General features: G+C 42.1%; 1 protein-coding gene across 1 annotated transcript in view; it reads right to left on the reverse strand.

Annotated features, from left to right (window-relative positions):
- Positions 1 to 1,781: 1,781 nt before the first annotated feature.
- snx7 (sorting nexin 7) overlaps positions 1,782 to 21,933 on the reverse strand; it is a 51,020-nt gene continuing 30,868 nt past the window's right edge. The window contains exons 8-9 of the mRNA XM_028569271.1: positions 21,662 to 21,814; positions 1,782 to 2,842 (exon numbers count right to left, since the gene is read on the reverse strand). Coding sequence (XP_028425072.1) covers positions 2,762 to 2,842; positions 21,662 to 21,814 — 234 coding nt within the window. The 3' untranslated portion in view covers positions 1,782 to 2,761. The remainder of the gene's footprint in view (positions 2,843 to 21,661; positions 21,815 to 21,933) is intronic.

Below are 21,933 nucleotides of genomic sequence, written 5' to 3' on the forward strand. Positions count from 1 at the left end.
TAAGGCAGAGTAGCCTGCTAAAAAGGCATGATCCGCGGCCTAGAGATGGAAGTGGGCCCGAGATAAAAACCCACTTTCCACTGCTTTTTAAAGCCTCAATGAGTGGTAAACTATTTCTTTGTGCGCTCGCATTCCTGATAGTTGTGTCCACAGTGGACCACGATGCGTTTAACAAAGGTCGGGACTGAGGGTTTCAGATCCACAACTTTAGCCAGGATGTCTGCAACTTTGGCTCCAGGAAAGCAGTGTGTGACAGCATTATGAAACGTTAAATATTTGGTGAGTCACCGATAATTACTATGGTTGGGGGGGAGGGGGGGGGAGAGAGAGCGTACGAAGGGGGGGGGTGTGGATGGCCGGTGACGGGAGCGAAACTGTCACACGGTTACAGATGGACAAGGAAAAGAAGAGGACGATTGCTTACCGTTCGGTTGGGGAGATTGATTTTGAGGAACGTTGTCGTTTGGCCGGTCCAGGCAGTGTAGGCAACCGGATCGTCTGGCTACCGCGTCCATCAGAAGCTGTAGCCGCGGGGTAGCAGTCCTCTTCTGTGACGGCGGCTGGTCAGTTGGCTTTGAAGCGGGGCGAGCCCGGCAAACCACATCAGCCGCTACTAGTTCCGACTCCGAGAGGGCACTGAAACGGTTGGAGAGGCTGAGGGCAGGACGATGGAGCCCAACTCGAGGCTCCCTTTTGGCTGCGAACCACCTCAGTCCAGGGTGGCTTGATGACCGGTGTCGAGCAACAAGATGGGCGTTGGCTGGCGGTTGGGTCCCATAGTGCGGTATCCTGAAAGGCGATGAGATCCGGAGCGACTGATTATGAGCCACGTCCAAGCAGGCGGTTAGCAAAACATCTTCGGTCATTAAGTCCTCGGAAAGTCGACGAACATCTTCCTTGAGGTCAGCAATTTCTTTGTTTGCGTTCTTAAAAAATGAGGAAATTTTGTGTGGGAGTGGTGACTCGCCAGGTGTAGAGGCAGTCATGGGGCTAGCGTTGGTTTAGCCGATTGGTCTAGTCTTGATAAGTTAAGTTAGCGTGAGGCTAAATGGTTACTACATGTAAAAATGTATCTTTGGTTTTATAAAAACACTATATTAATATAATAGAAACTAGGCTATAGAGCCGATGGGTAGGAGAGTGAAGGCAGCTGCCGGCTCCCTGTTTCCCGCCGACTGCGGTCGCTTGTGGATGACGTCGACGTTGTGATGAGTTTAGGTACAACTGGGAAATAAATAAATAGAAATAATAATAAAAAGAAATAACATTTCAATAAAAAACAAAAAGAAAATGGTGTTCTAAAACTTTTGACCAGTGTATGTATGTATATATGTGTGTGTGTGTGTGTATGTGTGTATGTATGTATGTATGCACACACACACACACACACACACACACACACACACACACACACACACACACACACACACACACACACACACACACACACACACACACACACACACACACACACACACACACACACACACACACACACACACCTCATCAGATGACTGCAAACTGCAACCAAATCTATTTCTCAACTTTTGTAGCAATGTTTTCTTTCTTCATACCAGCAGTTTTTTTGAATACATTTAAACCCTGCATTCAGCTCAGAAACCGGCTGAATGTTTTTGAACCGTGATGTAGCTGGAAACTTAAGGAAACAACGTCAAATGTTTCCTTGAACTGCTCTTAATTATGAAGGGCAACTGTTGGTGCACCTAAAAACTCATAAAGCAAAATGCAAACAATTTACAGTATTTGTTAAGCCCAAACTGTTTATGTTGTGAGGTCTTGTTTTTATTATTATTATCTCAACATCTTAAAATCAACTTTATTCATACCTTTTTTTTACAAAATCAATGATAAAAGCAAAAAAGAGAAGAAAAAAAAAAGATATCAGTATTACAAGATTATTTTGAGCATTCCTACAAGACATTGTAGCTGGTCTTCATCAGACATGTAAACGTGAAATCTCTATCGGCCCAAACAACAAGACCATTTAAGGCTTCTCTGCTCAAAGTGCACCGGGAGATCAATGCTACTGTGTTACTGAGAGCATTCTCAAAGGAAAACTCTAGCTTTAGATGGATGTAGATGTTCAATGCATTTCTTGTGATGACATTTTATAATGTTACTTTTCAGTGTACACTCTTTGCATAAATCTGCACTGGCTGATTCTTCATTAGTAAATAAATGAGAACACACAGTATAGACGCAAGACCTAAACTTGCTTTCAGTCAAAGGCGTGCATGATAAATTATCATTATTATTATTATTATTAAGACAGATTGATAATTTATTTGTGCCAAGGTCAGTGTCAGATTAGATCAAAAAAATTCTAGCTGTGATTTGTCCAAAACACAGCGGACTTCATGCTGGATCCCGACCAATCAGAGCCTGTGTGGTGTACAGCCATACTAATCCACCTAAATATTGGACAGAAGAGCCAGGAGTCTTCTTTTAACTTTTGGCAATGCACAAAGAGGGAGCGTAAACCTTAACATGTGGATATTTGGCTCACAGTGTTGGTATTAGTGATGCACCATCATCACTGGAATGGCTGGTTTGGATTAACTTCTTTGGCCAGACAGACAGACAGAAAGAATGAATGAAAGAAAGAATGAAAGAGGCAGAGCGTGCTTGTTTCGTACATGGTGCATGTTGGCATAAGTGGACATTGGTTCAAAGTCTATATTTGGTTGTGCTGGAGAGACAACAGAGTCTGCTGGAAAGGCGTTTCGATCATCTACACACTTTAAGAGGCGTCTTCCCCAGCATTCTGCTCGCTGGGCTCCGCTCTCTGAGACAGGAGGAACGACTCCCACACAGCCAGGCACTGAAAGAGAAGACACACCATCAGCATTATAATAGAGGTTTTGGTGGTTTCCTTAAAAGTTTAATGTGCCAGACGCTTGAGAACAGTGTCTGAAAACCACTTTCTGACAATGCAACATCTGGGGACAGGGAGATTCCATAATCTCTTAAACTTTCTGAAAAAAAGTAGTAGTAGTTGGCCCAGACCTTTGCCCTAAACATGTAGTACAACCTATTTAGTTTGAAAGATTCTGATGCATTTATACTGTTTAAGGAGACAAATCAAAAATGCCTATTTTTCCTCTTACCAGCCTTTTGCTGCGTGTCATCCCCCATCTCTCTGCCACCTGTCTATCCACTGTCACTATCAAATAAAGGGGAAAAGCCCCCCCAAAAAGAATCTAATATAATCAAACTAGATGACACTCGGCTTGTGGAGCTCAAAGTGCCAAAAAATACATTTAAAAAACTCAACAGCAATGTCTCGTTCCTGAAATCATGACCGGTTACTAAAGATAATGCAAAATGTGGTTGTTTTTATGTAGGAACTATTTTCTTTCAACCAAACTACACCCGCCGAACCAATCACAGCGCAGAAGGAAGCCTACTCATTGCCTCTCTTCAGATCCCCTACAGTGTGCAACATTAGCTTAGAAATGGAGTCTGCTAATGTCAACAAACGACCGGCACTCACGACAAGACAGTGTGTGTTTCTGATGTGTACATTTAGCAGTGGCGGCCCTGAGACGGACCTTCAAATTCAGCCAGCACAATAAAAGCATTCCATTAATCAATGACATCCTGTTTCGTGTATGCCACGTCACTGTTTTGGCCAATGCTCGCTCAAGAAGTTCAATAAACCAAGGGATTTCTGAAAGGTACACTTAGAGCCTGGCTAAAAACATTAGTCAATGGTTTGGCACAACGTGCGCTGGAGTAACTCCTTAACTATGTATTGAACCCATTTTGAATAGAGAATCAAATCTGAGTCGAATCATTAAACCAAGAATAGAAATCCGACTCCAGAGACTTGCACCCCTACCAACACTAGGGTTGGGCATCGAGAACCGATTCCTACTTGGAATCGTTTCAAAAATTACGATTCCATCGGAATAGTTTCTTTATTGGAATCGTTTGGAATCGTTTAGAGGATTTGGTTTCAAATCCGATCATCACTTTCCAATTTAACTTGCTCAAGTTTTGGTTTCCGTAGCGGCCAGGTGCTTGTTGTGTTTGAGCCTTGGAGCACAGTAAGCGGCACTCTGGCTTTATTTTACGTTGAAAAAGCTGTAAAACTGCAACCCACCATTGAATCAAAATAAAACTTTTAAAAATAAAAAAGCTTATTTGTGAAAATAAGCATGTGACCCGTTTCAACTCCACCCCTCAAAGAATCGGAATCGATAAGAACCGGAATTGAAAGGAAGAATCGGAATTGGAATCAGAATCGTTAAAATCCAAATGATGCCCAACCAACACAGGTCTTTGGTGGCATGAATTACCAGTTAGCTATGGTGGGATGGTGGGTGCTACTTGCTAGTCCTCCCTCCATCAAAGTCAAATTTGTAGTAACAGCAATGAACCCAAACCAGAGCCTCCACAACCCATTACAGATACATGCGTGGCATCACACACACGCTTTCACTGTTCCATTTACCATCTAAAATTCAATTTCAATTCAATTTCAATTTATTTATAGTATCAAATCATAACAAAAGTTATCTTGAGACACTTTACAGATAGAGTAGGTCTAGACCACACTCTATAAATTCCAAAACCCCAACAATTACAGTAATTCCCTCAAGAGCAAGTAAAATGAAAGATGATTCAGACAAGCAACTCTCCAGTGAACACCAACACATATAGCTACTACTTTACAGTACTTCATTTCATAGTCCCCCAATTTTAGGGGACTAAAAGTAGTTTGATGAACTGAAATAAAGTCTGCTGCTTTTAATGTTTTGGTTCAAGTCCTTTCGTTGTCGAGTGTCTGCAGTCGTCAGCAGACACTTGGTGTGTTCCCTAAGGGCGTTCTTCTAGCAGCTTACTTGTTTTTGTGGCTTTTGATTGTGACTGACAGTTAAGAACATTCCACACTGGCCATAAAATCTCCTGGATTGTTCAAGCCCGCAGTTCTCCTGCAGTGTCATAACATTGGACGGTCTACGTTAAAAAAAATTAAAAAGGGAGTACATCACAATAACAATGTTGACACCCTTTACAATCACTTTAAATGAACTGCATCATAATCATAGTCCTACAGTTGGCCGAGTATTGACTGATGTTGACATATTAGAATTTTGACATATTTGTTGTATGTTGTCTCGCATTAACTTGACATCACATTTTAGTTTAAAAGTTTTGATGAAAACAAGTTTTGTACATTTTCACAAATGACAATTGTCATGGTTATTACTTAATGTCTATCTTCACTACTGTTCCAACAGACATAAAACAGTCAGTGTCTAAAGAGCTTTCCCAAATGTCTTTCCCAGCACTTTTCTCCCCTTCCTCTTCTTTTTTCCTCTCTCTCTCTCTTCTCCTTACCATCTCATCAGTGACGGCACATTACTGCACCGACAGAGGTGCTCAGAGAGTCCCGTTGTGGATGGAAGAGTGTATGTGTTGCAGGGGACTTGACAAAGCGAATCACGCTTTTATGGCATAAAAGCAGTTATCTAGATGGCAGAGGCAGGAAGCCAGGGAACCGGAAATAGAAAATGACAAGCACACACCAACAGGCACAGACACACTCAAAAGCTAATCTGTGAACTTCGGGTTCCAGTCTGTCAGCACCCATCAATAAAGCAGTCCGCTCTTCCAAGGTAATAGCGGTTTGTTTGGAGGCAGCAGTAAGTCAAAGCCTTGGCCCGTCAACACTAACATTTAACAGCCAATCTCTTTCAATAGCACCCACGGCACCTTGGTAGCACTGTGGCAGTGCAGGCTGGATATGTCATTGGGTCTGGTTAGGGTTCGACTGGAGGAGCGAAAACAGGGTTTAGGTAATCTGGACAAACCTGTCGGATCATCTAACGGCTCCGGTTTCTCGTTCTGTTGGACTTTGTTCATAGCGATGTCACTGCGTTTCCAGTAGCGAAGTCCAAATGAAGCTTGGTGAATCATTAGTTAGTACTTGTTGACCCCACTAGATGGCGCTCTTGGTTTTAAGAAAAGGATCGAGGAATGGCAATTCAGTGTGCTTTCAACCGTTTGGTGAACACAGAGAGCCATCTAGTGGGCTCAGAAAATGAAGACAACGGTTTGTGAAGCTCCATTTGGCCATCACTAGTTTCCAGGTCTCAGCAAACACTTTGAGGAGTATATTTATATCAAACCGGATAGAAACGTTGGGGTAATCTATGTAAATAAGACTCAAGTTGTCCTGGAAATGTCCTTTAAAGGAGTAGAAATTCATATGAATGGTATTATTATTAAAGAACTGGCCTTGATGCATTATGAAAAGAGGTTTAACTGAGCAGATGTAAGCTTTGGTTTGAATGAATATGCACTTTATATTAGACAGGAACATACACATTAACACTACATACATGCAGCTATTAATTAAATACAGCAAGACATACACACACACACGGTCTAGCAGACAAACGCAGCTCTAATTACAGGGTTCATTTGGCAAGCAGAGGCCTGAACAGCTGACAGCTATCCTCCAGGCTCCACTGGAGCTCAACAGGTAAACACAGAGAATCAGGACACACACACACACACACACACACACACACACACACACACACACACACACACACACACACACACACACACACACACACGCTAGACACACTCATAACAACGCACACAATCACGGGTTTAGGTTAAGTCAGTGTATCATTCGTTTTTCATAATAAAACCAAAAATCAAAGAAGCAAAAAATGACTTGTTTTATTAATGATCGTTTCCAAAACCACTTCCGGGATCACGCAATTTGCATCAGTTGAAAAAAAAATTGAATTTGGTTGAAACGCTTGTCATTTACACCTACACGCCAAAATTGACTTTTGGTCATAGCGCCCCCCGCTGGCAACATGAAATGTGCCTTATATGACAAACATCATCCGATTTGCATGAAACTCAGAATATGTGGTCTACGTGTGATACTGAGCTGCCCCCTATACTATGGCCACGCCCACTTAATCAGGCCACGCCCCCTTTCATAGATTCTTATTTGAACCGTTTAAGGTAGAGTCTTGTGTGAGGTGCCATTGAACTCAGCAGAGTTCCTTCTTTATTGGTGATGGTTTGTCCCGCCCCCTATGCATAAGCCACGCCCCCTTTCATAACATTTGAACCGTTTAAGGTACACCCTTGTGTGAGGTACCATTGAACTCGGCAGAGACTTCCTTCTTCATTGGTGATGGTTTGGCCCGCCCCCTATGTTCAAGCCACGCCCCCTTTTATTACTAATGGCCTGATTGATGTAAACACTTGCGTGAGGTATCATTGAACTCAGCAGAGACTTCCTTCTTCATTGGTGATGGTTTGGCCCGCCTCTTATGTTTAAGCCACGCCCCCTTTCATACATGCTGACCCATTTAAGGTAGAGTCTTGTGTGAGGTATCATTCATCTCAGCAGAGGCTTCATTTTTAATTGGTGATGGTTGGACCCGCCCCCATGCTTTAGCCACGCCCACTTTCACAGCTAATGAACCGTATGACGTAGAGTCTTGTGTGAGTTATTGTTGAACTCGGCGGGGAGTTCCCTTTTCATTGGTGACGGTTTGTGGCGTCTGAGTGCCGCGCAAATGCACGGTCGCAAGGAGCGGTGTCCGCCGGTAACCCCGACGCGCGCAGAGGCGCGAGGGCCCGTCCATCGCTGCTCGCAGCTTTAATTGTTTTAAGTTCTCCTGCCTCCCCCAATGTGACATGAAAAAATGCCGCCCCGGGCGGCTGCCCGGTTCGCCTGTGCCTAAAACCGCCACTGAATCCAGCTATCATTGGTTCCATGATTGTGTAATTGTTAAAGCGGGGGATTTCCAATCTCACAAGCCCACCATTCTGAGAGACACTGGGGTCTATCTGGCATCAACATGTTCACTCTGCGGTATACTGGCACAATCAGTTTAGAAATACCAGCACTGACCTTTAACAGCTAGTCCAATTCTGTGAAGACAGAAAACATAATCCTAAAATATAAGCAACATCCTTGAATTCAAGCAGTCCCCAAACAAGATCCCTGTTGCTACGAGATAACCATGGCAACACTGACAAGGCTACTGCCTCTGCAATTCCTAGTGATGGCGGAGCACTCAGCTCATCAAAAACCTGCATGATGACCCCAGCAGCCTCAACAGCTGCTGGATTTGTCTGGGAAGCTAACCGTCAACTTAAATTATGTTCAAAAGGTCTGAATCAATTATTCTGTCTCATAAATAATTACATACTTAACTAATCCATGTGTATTATATCCGTGGTCTGTCCTGGTTGATCTGGTTTGAACTTGATGCATGAAAACGAACATGTGTGTGACTCAATTCTTACTGTCAACAACATGAGCAAGAATGTGACAAGACCTCAAAACATGTAAATACATAGGCACTTATTAAATTAAATCAATCAATCATTAATATCAGCTTTATGACAGGCTCTTGGCTATTGGAATCTTTCATCATGTGTGTTGAATAGGGGTGTGACGAGACGCTTACTCCACGAGACATCACGAGATTGGGTTCACGAGAACGAGACGAGATTTCTCGTCGAGGTGAAAAGTTGTCTCGTGAGGCGATGTGATGTCAGCGTGATGGAGCGTGGAATTACTATTGAAGATCCCCCGGCCACTTTTAAATCATTTGTGTGGCAACATTTTGGTTTTCCTGCGGAAATAATAAACGGCGAAAGAGTGACAGACAAGACGAACACAATATGTAAACATTGTAAGAAAAAAATGCCGTATACCGCAGCTAACACGAGCACTATGCAAAAACACTTACAGCACCACCACAGCTCTTTACTAACTACTGCACCCGCGACTTGCAAGTTGATACATATCCTTCTCATCTCTGTGTGTGCTGTAATGCTGATACCAGCTATCTGATCTAAATGTTCCATGTACAAGTTAAGCTACAATGGGGGAGAGAGGTGACCCTATAGCGGTTATTGTTCCATGTGGTACAGAGCCAAAGCAACAATGAAAGAAGAAAAATGGTTGTGTAAGCTAAGGGTAAGTTTGTCTTGTCACCCACTTCACACGCGTCCTACCATGCCTGCTCCTCTGTCACTCTGTGTTAATGGTGCATGCATGTCATATGGGAATAACTGTCAGAAGGACTTGACGGTTAAAGGGATGACTCGGTGGTGTTCGAGCATTGGGAAATGTCAAAATCCTTCAAGATGTCATGACTAAAGTTCTTTTAAGACAGCATCGCAAACAACCAAACCACAAATTTTCATTATCACTAATGTCTTGAGTATTTCTTTGATTCATCTTACAAAGATTAGTCCATGAAATGACAGGAATTGGTTTGGGCATCAAGAACCGATTCCTACTTGGAATCGTTTAAAAGATTACAAATCCATTGGAATTGTTTGGAGGATTTAGTTTCAAATCTGATCATGGGTTCCAAATTTAACATGCGCAAGTTTTGGTTTCCGTAGCAGCCAGGCGCTTGTTGTGTTGCAGCCAGGGAGCACAGTAAGCGGTGCTCTAGTGTGGCTTTATTTTACATTGAAAAAGCCCCGTCAAACTGCAACCCACCTTTGAATGAAAATAAAACTTTCCTCTTATTTGTGAAATAAGCATATGACCCGTTTCAAATCCACCCCTCAAAGAATCTGAATCGAGAATCGTTAAGAACCGGAATCAAAAGGAAGAATCGGAATCAGAATCGTTAATATCCAAACAATGCCCAACCCTAGACAGGAAACAGGGAAGCAATCATATTCAAATGTCACATTTTACAAGTCAATATTTCAGCTCTACATGACATGGGTTACTAAACAGCCTTAATACTTAAAACACATATGCCCCTATTTTAGTTCAGTGCGCTCTCATTTCTATATTCATCCTACTACTTCCCATCCTATTTCTTGCTCATGGTATCTGTGAGTCTCCTTCCTCCTCTTAACACTGCTCACCTACTCTGCCTTCACTGTGCTCATGTCTCCTTCTTCCTTCAATCTCCCAATCTACCCTCATTCATCCTCAATCTCGATTTCCCAGTCTCCCCATACACCCCACCTAGGAGCTATACAACCCTCCCAGGTGCAGGCGTCTTATTAGATCCTTATAGGCCGCCTTTCTGGGCTCCACTCCAATAAATCATTCACAGGCCCCGTGGCTACAATAGCCCACACCTGCACCTGAATAACAATATCAGCACATTGCCCAGAGTGATCTCATCCTTTGGGATCACTCTCAGCAGAGAGTTATTGTTTGCGCATTGTGTCCTATGGAATGCCAGGAGAACAAAAGGGTTGAATATGTTTTAAAATCATTGCAACTGGTTTGCTGTGTAGAGTTCAATTCAAGAGTTCAGGCAAATGAGTCTGTGAGATTAAATCTATGTGATGTGGTTATCAAATGTTTTAATAAAACCGTCTAAAGCACGAATTTGGCCATGAAGAACATTCTTAATTGCGGTGTGGGCGAGAAAATATTAACCATATGATCACTAGAGTTATAGGTATGGGTGGCAACTGAAGGACGTACAATACATCATATTCCTAACTCCCACACTTTTCTCTCTTCAGACAATTACAGAATGTACCAGTTCCCATAATGCTTTGGGAGATATAAACAAAGAAACATAGTGGGTTAGCTGTGGGCTACGACGTTTGTTAACATTTTAGTAAACTGGCACCATAAAGACTAAACTGAATTCCCATGGATCTACAGACAACTGTCACTGAAGTACTATATTGGCCCGTAGACACCACTGGTCCATATATCCAAGATTTTTTTTTACTGGAAATAAGTCTGGAAAAGTGGGGTCGTCTTATATTTGGGGTCTAGACTTCTTTTATGTTAATACACCCACAACAACAGATGTCGCCAACAACACGAAACGAGTAAAACGCGTGTTGCCCTCCTAACTGAAGCCAGTCACCGTCCCTCCCAGCTAGCTAGTGCCAGGGCCTGACACATGGAGGGACACAGCAATCGTCTCGAACAAAGTCTCAGCTGGACTCAGGCCAGCTGATGATCGCGCTGCGACTCAGGTGTTCAAGTTGCAGAGGCTGGTTTTAGAACATAATTTAAGTCACCTGTTTCAACAGCCAATAGAGAAGTCAGCTGGTAAAGTTAGCTATAAACTATAGAAATGTAATGATCCATAATCCATTTTATTTAAATGTTAAACAGCTTGTTGAAATGGCAGAGTTTTAGTCGGAGCCTCAACGACCGCCCGAAAGCACGGTAACGTCATCTGGTGGAGAGATAGAGCGAGACTGAGCCGTGAATCAGAGAAATAAAATGTGTTTTGGCCGATTCATCACTAGAAGCGTAACTGTAGCAAGCATCACAAGCATCACTAACATTATCCACATTCATATTTAGACACAACAAATGATATATCCAGCTACAAAAAAGTTGGAATTTAGAATGGAAGTATAACGAGCTGTTTTCATGGAGATGATACACCATCTAAAAATGCAAACAGCCAGAGAAAATCTTACCGTGGTCCTCAAAGTGGCCGCTTCCAAGAGATTGACAGGAGAGCGTGAGATTACGTAATGATGGGATGCCCATTACAAGAGTAGTCATTCAGCTGAAGGCCTTGGAAATATTTACCGTTAATTTAAATGTGACACTTTCATCTAAAAAGATATTGAAAATATAATTGTATTTAAAAGATGTTAAAAACAACAGCCTACCTTGTTTTATTCAATGTGTTTTTATTAGAAATATTTTCGAATGAAATTATTTTCTTTGTAAAAACAAGATTTGGTCTTCAAAAAATATTTTTCCAAAAATGTGTCTTGAAAGAGGGGGGGTTGTCTTATAATCAGGGTTGTCTTATATACGGACCAATACGGTAAGGTATGCTAAACTACAACAACTAACTAACCAGGGGTCCATTTCAGGAAGGAGGTTTAACAAACTGAGACTAACCCTGAATTTAGAGTTGATTTACCCTGAGATGGGAAACAGAACAGCTGATTTGAGTTGGCTCAATCAACTTGCGTGCACCACCACGTTAAAAAGGCAGCATGAATGGAGCCATGATACTACGATTCACCATGGTAACAACCACAAACAAAGGGGTCGGCGGAAATACTCATGCATACATACAGCGGGTTTGAACATATAGTTAAAAAAAAAGCAACACAGCGGCTAAACGAGAGAGAACTTGCGAAAATGCGTAAGTTCCAATATAGTGTATTAATATCATATTTAATCATAAGTATAATATTACTGGTGAAATGGTATTGAACCTATAATCCATTTCATTTAGGTGCAATCCTGCGGGAGAAAAGGTCCTAGGCCTACTAATCCCATTCTGAGGCTGCAGCACATCATTAACAGAATTATAATTCATAATCTTTTTATTTCAAAGGGTTTACATCATTCACCTTCAATACTGTGGAACTCCTTTTTAATGGCTCTTACTGGTTTGTGTCCATGGAACACTACAAAAACGTTTAAGAAACATTTCAGAGCGAGTCACACTCTTCTGACGGCGCTTTGCTACACAGTGTTTACTAAAATGCTCCACATCACCAATGTTGTAAAGAAAACTGCCATTTGCACAAAAAAAAAATTGAATGCAACACAAAGAATGTGCTGGGATGTAGAGCATGTCCACGATGGGTGAAGTTAGTGATATGAGGACGGATAAGGTTATATAGGATACATAACTGATAGACACTGATAAAAACCATACCGCTCAAATAGGTAGGCTAGTATCTGGAAATGAAAATGCATTTATAGTCGGGGCCTCAATATCATCTCCCGACGCATGTTTAACACCCTACGAAGTTGCTGTTTATAGAAACCCCCATGCGGTATTTTTGCCTCACGCCCCCCACGCTCTTCATTTATTACACCCAACATAACTCAAACTGAATAGGAGGTTGATAAAACTCAATAACAGCGTTGCAGCGTTTCATATGCAAAACTTCAGAATACATTTGGAAACACCAGGCATTATCCAGATGGATTAAATTCTCAGAGGACCCACAAGTGTGCCAAAAGACAGCAGGTATTTGTGGCCGTAATTAATACTGGGGGAAGGGGGAGGAACATCCTGCACACACATGTGCTCTGGATGGGATTCAAATCACTGAATATGCAATATTAAAATCATCCTACCAAACATACAGAACTAAATCTGGTCCAAATACTATGTCTTGAAATTTGAACTCAATGACAAGATGTTCTCACCAAATATGGGGCAAAAAAGCATTGATTTTAGGTTAGGGCTGGGCAATATTATATCGATGTGCCTAGATATCGTCTTAGATTTTGGTATCGTAATATCGTGATATGACACAAGTGTTGTATTTTCCTGGTTTTAAAGGCTGCATCACAGTTAAGTGATGTACTTTTCAGAACTTACTAGACTGTTCTAGCTGTTCTATTATTTGCCTTTACCCCACTTTATGGACATTATGTCCACATTACTGATGATTATTTATCAAAAATCTAAGTGTGAAGATATTTTGTTAAAGCACCAATTGTCAACCCTAGAATATCGCCATATATTCTCCCTATCGCCCAGCCCTATTTTAGGTTATTCACAAAGGAATGATATCACAGTAAAGGAAATAAGCCAACCTCCCATCTAAGAAAACTCTATTCAGTGCCTTAATCTGCTCTAACCTTGCTTTGTACAAGGTATGAAATCATCCTATGCACTGATAATATACTAAATATTTTTCAACGAGAGCTTTGCTGAGCAGGCATGCTCTATTTTATTTTAGCACTGTTCTGATCTACACACCACAGACATGCTCAGTAGAAGCAGCCTACCCTCCAGTCAATCTGCCCATAGTTTGTGTTGTTATACATTTATGTTAATCCAACTAAAGTAACAAAAGGTAAGGACAAAGTGATTTTTAACTGTATTTTTTACATTTTGTTGAACAAAAAAACCTGTTTACAGATGTACAGTACGCACACTTAAAGTAGCAAGTTATCTTGTATATGTTATCTTGCAGACGTGTTTTCATTGTTCAGACCAACAATACATCATCCAAGGGAGGCTCTCATCACCTGGCCCCTTTCTGGGTGAAAACAATCCCGCGTTCCCCCATAGAAGGCAACAGCGTTAACAGAGGTAGTTGAACATACCTCCAAACTTTTACTTTAAAACAACCCGTTTTAAATTCGTAATGGTATGAAGAAGAGTTGCTATGTAGTTGGTTGATCTTCAAATTGTCCCGCTGTCACGTCCTAAAAAAAAGATCCTGATAGATAGGCTATAGACCAGACCGACATTGCCGAGGCTTCCTTACGCTGTCACATCAGGAGAGAAAGAGGAAAATGCTGAAAAGCTGTTGTGTAGCAGATTGACTTTCACACTAAGATTTGAGGCTCATAGGATACGTGAATATTCACAATCAGTGTGGTAAACCTCTAAATGATGCTGGTGACAGTTACTACCAGGGCTGGACATTAGCACCCGCCAAATGTGGGTAACACAGTCACTGTCACTAGCCACTTTGGCGGGTGGCATTCTGTGGAAGACTTAGGTGCGCGTATTTGGCCGAGGTTTAGATATGCTTCCTTAAGAAAATGTTAAATTTTTCAACATTTCTCCATGCATTTTGTGTCTCTTTGTGTAGTCGCTTTGTGTCTCCTTTTCACATAATTTTTGACCGTAATTATCACCATATCTGTGTCTAAAACATTGGAAAAGCTAGAGCAGATAATAAATAAATAACATTCCAAAAGTTTAAAGACAAAACTTAAAAGGTAAAGAAGTCCAACTACAATCATTAGATCTGAGAAAAGTCAAGCTTAGGTGCTGTTCAAAAACGGCTCAGGTGCTGCACCTAAACCTTATAATGCCGGGGAAAACCCTGTACAGTAACAGTTATAGTAGCATAAGACTGTCATCTCCAACTAAATCTCAGCCTATAGACAGTTGGCTACTAATAACAGGTTGATACTTATACGTAGTTGACTGGAGAGAAAAAAAAAAAAAAAAACAGCTGTGCTGTGTGATTGGTTGTCTACACTTTGGCGCTCCGGCACATCGAAAGATGACCTTTCCGGGTCATGCCACTGGACGACTTTTGAGTGTGGAGTCACCGAGGGTGGCGTCAACGTGTTGTTTGGAGGTTCCATTCCCAACGAATGGCTTCCTGCCTAAAAAGTTTGAGTCCATAAGTGTTGAAAGGGGGTTATAGGACCAGACCATCTTAACACACTGATGTTGCCATTGCAGGCGCATTTGTGTTCAATGAGCTAACACTGAGCAGCTAATTAGCCTGCAAACTACCTTAAACAGTGCACTTTTACCCCCCTGTGGATGCTCGTTTAAAAGCATGTCAAACAAGGCAAGGTGCTGGAAAAGACCTCCAACATTTTAATTTATAAAAAGGCACTTCCAGAGCAGGGAAAGTTGCTTGCCTTTCACCATTAACTGCTGAGTTTATCACCTACACATGGATTATTGTAATGGGGTTTCTGTCTTTTGCCAGTGACAGAGCGGTTTCCTTGGAGAGGCCACTGCTGCTTAATAAATGTCTTGTTAGCACTGTGTTCTCTACAAGTGAGTGGCTGAGCTGTGTCAAGCTGATGTACTGACTTGGTAGAACCTGTGTCATTCAACATTCTTTGTGTCCAACTAGCTTAAGTTGATCTGCCATCAATATGGACTCTGTGCGTTGTGTGTTTTTATTTTTTATTTTTAAAGGCTGGATTGATGATCAGTCTGCGCTGGCTGGCAGAAACAAGAGGAGGGACAACAGACTTGGAAAGACAAGAGTCTGGCTTCCAAGAAGCTGTCAAGTAATCAGAAATCATTGAGCACTGAATGTAATGCTCACTCACACACACAAAAGGAACAGATGGCAACAGGACCGGCACAAAAGCACTGCACCAACACCGCGGGCCAGGGGGAGTTCTTTACAACACCCTGCATTAAGCATGCGATGTGCACACAATCAAAGTGTTGAACTTAAACTATTGTTTAGCTCATTTTGGCTAACACACATTTGCTGTTTTGGTTTTGCCTTTCATCATCCAGTGTCCTGCAGCAGCAGCTCTGATAAAGCCAGTGTAGTCTACCTGCTGCAAAACCGTAGACTGACAAAGTTAGAGACCAGCTAGTCTATATCGATGCGCCGGTGCCGCCCGAAGATCAACCGGATGTCACTCTTTTCTGCCGGATGTCGTCACCTTCCTCTTTCTTTGTGTTGGCGATGAAATCTCTGGTGGATTTCTGAGGACTATGGTTAACTGCTCCTCAGATCTCTGCAGAGTAAATCCAGACAGCTAGCTAGACTATCTATCTATCTATATGTTCCACCAAAATAAGTTCCTTCCTGAGGCCATTTAGCAGAGGCACAGTGGCTCCATCTGCCGCTTAATGCCGCCCAAGACGATTGCGATTGGTTTAAAGAAATGCAAATAAACCAGTGTGAATTTCTCCTATCCTGGAGTGTTGTGTGGACAAGCTAGACCTTCCACCGCAGCGCTGTGGAGGAAAGTCTGGCAATGCGAGACTAGGGACGAGTTAGTGAACATAGCGGAGCATTTAGCAGCTAAATACACAGGTGTTTCCCTCAGGAGCCGGTGGAGACCAAAACAAGCGCTAGAAGAGAGAGAATACTGAACTGGCATCATAAGGTGGGCACAGAAACGACTACGACGTGTAAACAGACACCTTGCTAACATCTTTCCCATAACATGAAACTCCTTTTAAGTGCTGCTTACTACCACACTGTTTGTTAATGTTGATGTTATGATCAGCAGCTTATGGCTGCAGACATGATACCATGCCAGTAGAGCTGGGTGATATTGAGAAAATCAAATAGAGATATTTTTGATCAAATAACTATATAATGACTAAGTGGCTAAAGGCAAATAATAGAACAGTCTGATGAGTTCAGAAAATGACTTTAGTATAATGTACTTGTGTCATATTACGATATCTAGCCTCACATATCGATATCAATATAATACCGATATATTGCCCAGCCCTACATGCCAGAGACTAAAACTAAAAAAGCTACACCTCCATGCAAAAAGTCAGTTCGCCCAAGAGTTAAAGTACCTTACGATATGAAAAATTAAATACTTATAGAATAGTTAGGTGGTGAGCAAATTTGCGACACATTAAGATTAGCAGCTTACATTTTAGCAGATGAACAAGCTGCATTTCTCTTGTCTTTTGGAAAGAGAAAAAATGTGTCACGATGCTCCAAACTCGTACAAATGTGCACTGTTTCAACATGTGGAACAATGCCAAGCCTTTTCTGAACATCTCTTACATAGACTCTAGCTGCAAGCTGCAATGCTTTGAAATCGTTTATTTTCCAACATTGTTATGTTATTCATCAAAAAAGGGAAGCCTTTCCTCATGCAGTATTAATACACACACGTGTCCCAAACCTCGGAGTGTTCAAATTAAGAACCTTGGAGAAGCATTAATATTTCATTTCTGAAATAATCCAAAGTAAGAGCTAAATTGAACCGTGGTAAAACTCATAAACTTGCAGAAATCAGCCTTGTTTGTCTGTACTGTCGTGTGTATCCATTGCTGTATCCATGTATCAGGCACAAAAAATGATTTAAAGCTCAGTTTCTGACAAATAAGTTTCAATGTCTGTATTAGAAATGCTTTCCCATCCAGAAGCTGAGTGCTCTTTGGCTGCTTACACACACACAGACACACACACAGACACACAGACGTACTCATTTGTCGTGTTGCATTTGCTCGCTGCGGGCCACTGGGCTGGGTGATGAGTGTTTGTGTCATACTGCTGCTGCAGGGAGAAGCCATGAGACAAAACCCAAATATGACAAAGACACCAACACTGTCTCTATTAATATTATTATTACCCAAATACCAATCTCTTCTGATGTATAACAAGCACGGAAGGCTTGTATCATGTAGACGCGCCGACAGTTTTGTTGTCATTACGTAGAACTCCTCGGGGGTGGGGGGGACACAGAAGCCACGCACTATAGCTTTAAGTTTTGGCGTCTGTCTGAAGTAGAAGTGAGACGCTCAGATGATCAATCGTTAAAAGCAACAATGACCAAAATCGGCATCTCTAAATGTTCAAACATTGGCTTGTTTGTTTCTGAATGTCTTTGGGTTTTGAACTGTTGATCGGATGGAAGAGGGCATTTAAATATGTCATTTTGGGCTCTGGGAAATGACACATTAACACGTCTAATTGGTTTTTTTGATACTCGGCAGACTTTAAAACAGGAAATGCAGTGTAGGACAGCCTTTCACAAGCCAGTTGTTTGAGGAGAAATAAAGCGGCGCTACCCTCTGCTGGCGGAGCTCCCAGCCTCCAGGACCAAAATACATCCAATGCAGAAGGAAGCATATTTCTGTCCTAACTGCATGCTTAAGACTCCAGCAGGACTAACAAAAAGCTATAACAGAGTAAATGATTGTTACGGTAACAGCTTCAGCGCCTCATTCTCCTGCTGCTTGGAATGCTCTCTCCTTCCAAAACAGCTCCATTCTTCTTCTTTTTTAACCATCCAATTCCCCCGCCCGTCTTTGCTGGCTGGCTGCTCGTTAATCTGGATTTCCAATTGTCTCGTCCCCATTTTTTTTACTTCATCTTTTTCACTCTCCTCCATCAATATCTCCGTCCTCTCGGAATAAACGCTCTCAGGTTGAAACAGCGAGGAGTTGTTTGAACATTCAGTCCATAAAAAGTGACAATTTATATCATGACTTATTGTGAGAACTTGACCGACCTTAGCAGCTTTCTCTAGGCCTTTTCCACGGCATCTTATGGTCTTCATCCGCACGTGGCAGTCGTCATGGCGATGGCTCAGCTGTCCGTTTGAATCACAGTGGTGTGTGTGCGCCTCCGTCCAAAACACGGTCTTTGGTGTTGGATGGGAACTCCACGTGACCAACGTTTCGCACGTAAACAAGAGATCCGTCACCGTGACCTATCACAGACAACTGAAGCTCTCCTGCGGTTTCAAGTTTAGTTCGGCCGCTATAGCTAAAAATAATCTGCTACCTGGCAGTAAAAAAAAAAAAAAAAAAAAAAAAACAGAGTGAAAGGCCTCAGCTCTCTGGAGGACGAGCTGTGGAGAGCGTCCTCGCCTCAGTCAGAGCGCGCCATGGCAACACGACGGCCCTTGAGAGGGGACAGCTGGCGTCTAAGGTCACATGATCTTCCCCTCCGTCTCCTCCTGTACGCCACACGTACCAGACCCAGAAAATGATCGCTGTCTCCTCTCACCCTGCTCGCTCCCTCTTTAAATTCCTCCCCGGAGAGAAATTCCAGAGCTGTAGACAGCCTGGGTCGGCCATCTGCCGGTGCGGCAAAAACACAGGTCTTACCGTTCATTTTGTTGGAGGTATTGCTTTTAGGTTGCAGCGTTTTTTTTTGTTTGTTGGAGAAACGCTACTCCATGTCATGTAACCGGTGATCAGACTTGTCGGGGAATACAACTCAGTGCCTTTAATGAGCAGGCAACCCTGTTCAGATCCGATCAGAAATGTCTTTTTAATTTAATTTAATTTTCTGACCTTAGCAGCTTTCTCTGGGCCTTTTTCACGGCATCTCATGGTCTTCATCCGCACGTGGTTTTAAATTAAAAATCAAATGCTGACATTAGGAGAAACTCATAAGAGGTAAAAACAGGAGGATATACATCAAAAGGGCAACACATCGGTGTTAGAAAGGTTTAAGACAGGTTTGAGAGTCCCGTACAGGAAACAGGAAACATTACTGCCTCTATTGCTGCAGCAAGAAGCACTATGGAGGGTAGCCTGCAGTAGTCTTTATCCACGACATTCCACTTTCGGGATTGCTCCGTTGTTGCCGAAAATTCTGCTGGAAGTCCCTCTTTTCGGGCCGGATGCCTGTTACCGTCCTCTTTCTTTGTGCTGGAATTTTAAACTCTGGGCGATATAAAATAATCAAAACAAGTTAGCTTCCTGTGGCTATTTTGCAGAAGCACCGTGGCTCCGTCCGCCGCTTAGAACCACCCATGACGATTGAGATTGGTTTAAACTTTAAAACCAATCTCAAATCGTCATGCGTCTCTTAATTGTCCATAATGAACACAATAATCTGAATGTGAATAAAAAATAGCCCAATTATTATATTTGTAGGACTTCAAAAAAATGGAACTTAACATGGATGGTATGATAACACAATTCTTAGAGAGATAGCTACAGTATGGCTGGTTTTATATGCCAGTTACAGGTTTTCTTTTATTAGAATTTATTTTTATTACATTTACAAATTGAAAGTTGGAGCAAAGTATTTCATGTTATTCAAATACATTTTGCATGTATAAAAGGCCTCAAGTTAGAAGTGTTTTTGGCATTCTTTTTCTCTCAATAATTTGATACGTAGATCTTGCATTTCACCAGGGCAGAGGTCAATGATCTTGGTGACCACTGGTTTAAAGAAATGCCAATAAATCAGAGCACGAGGAAGGTCTGGCAATGCGAGACTATTATGAAGGTAACTGCCTGGGAGTTTGTGTAATAGCTGAATGTTTCCTGCATCTCTCTCTCTCTCTCTCTCTCTCTCTCTCTCTCTCTCTCTCTCTCTCTCTCTCTCTCTCTCTCTCTCTCTCAGAAACGTTGAGATCTATAAACGATCTGACGGAAAACAGTCATTTTCAAATATAATGTAGTTATGCTAAAGAACACAACAGGATGTCACACAAATGGGCCGTTTCATTGACACCGCGGCAATTCGCCCTGATCGTGGTGTGAATGCCCCGTTGGGTGTAGGACACCTCGCCTCAGGAACTGCACACATCCTGAGGCTGTTGGATGCATTTGTCGCAGATTGAGCATTAGCCAACACGCACTTAAGAAGTTGGTAGGTAGCAGCAGAAAGCACTTAAAGGATCTGATCTCATATTTTATGTATGTTTGGGTATTAATGGGACGGTTTTTGCTGCCCTTATTTGACATATTTTATTTCATTGTGTGTGATTTTTTTAAGCGCTGCACTAAGGCAACTAGTGTTGGAATGTAAGTAAGTACATTTACTCCAGTACTGTACTTCAGTTCACATGTTGAGGTACTTATACTTTCCTTGAGTCTTTTCTTTTCATGCCACTTTCTACTTCTACCCCGCTACATTTCAGAGAGAAATATTGGATTTTTTACTCTACTACATTCATCTGTTACAGCTTTAGTTACTAGTTACTTTAGTTATTCCACTACATTCATCTGTTACAGCTTTAGTTACTAGTTACTTTAGTTATTCCACTACATTCATCTGTTACAGCTTTAGTTACTTTACAAATTAAGATTCCTGCACACAAAACCCATGTAGTTTATAAAATCTGATGTTTTATTCTAAAGTAAACTAGCCAACAATATAACAGCCTACAAGTGTGGGTAGTTTAGTTTAACCCCTGGCTTATTTCAATTTGGGAGCCAATTACTAATCACTGTTGACTTCAAAGAGCCAATCAGCTGCTCCTGTACCTCACCGTCTTCTAGCGCTGCCCCCCCCTTCTATCATACAAACTCATACAATCCGTGCCATTGATGTGCGAAGATATGTGAAGACAGAAGTTTCCAAGACTGATGATGGGCTTCTATAATTAGGAATTAGTCTGTCCTAATAGCTCATGTATTCTAAATCAATACTGTTGGCTTCATAAACCCTGAAATATTGATCCCACGTTTTAGAGCACAGTTTTAACGTTCAGAGGTCTTACAGGCTGATTCCATCTACAAAGTCCAAATCTGGAGCTCACCTGCTCGTAGTACTCCACGTTCTTCTCGGCCGTGGATAGAAAGGCTGACTTGAGGTCAGTTCTCATGCTGTTCTGCCAGCGGGACCAGTCCCCCTTCAAGGCGTTGTTGGCCAGCTCCACGCGGTCCGCCAGAACATCCACCTCGTCCTGCAGCTGCAAGTCAAACACACACACACACACACACACACACACACACACACACACACACACACACACACACACACATTACTTAACACTCTCATGTCAAGTTGCTCTTAGTCTCGCACAGCGAA

The sequence above is a fragment of the Perca flavescens genome, chromosome 22 (assembly GCF_004354835.1).
Source record: "Perca flavescens isolate YP-PL-M2 chromosome 22, PFLA_1.0, whole genome shotgun sequence".
Lineage (NCBI taxonomy): Eukaryota > Metazoa > Chordata > Actinopteri > Perciformes > Percidae > Perca > Perca flavescens.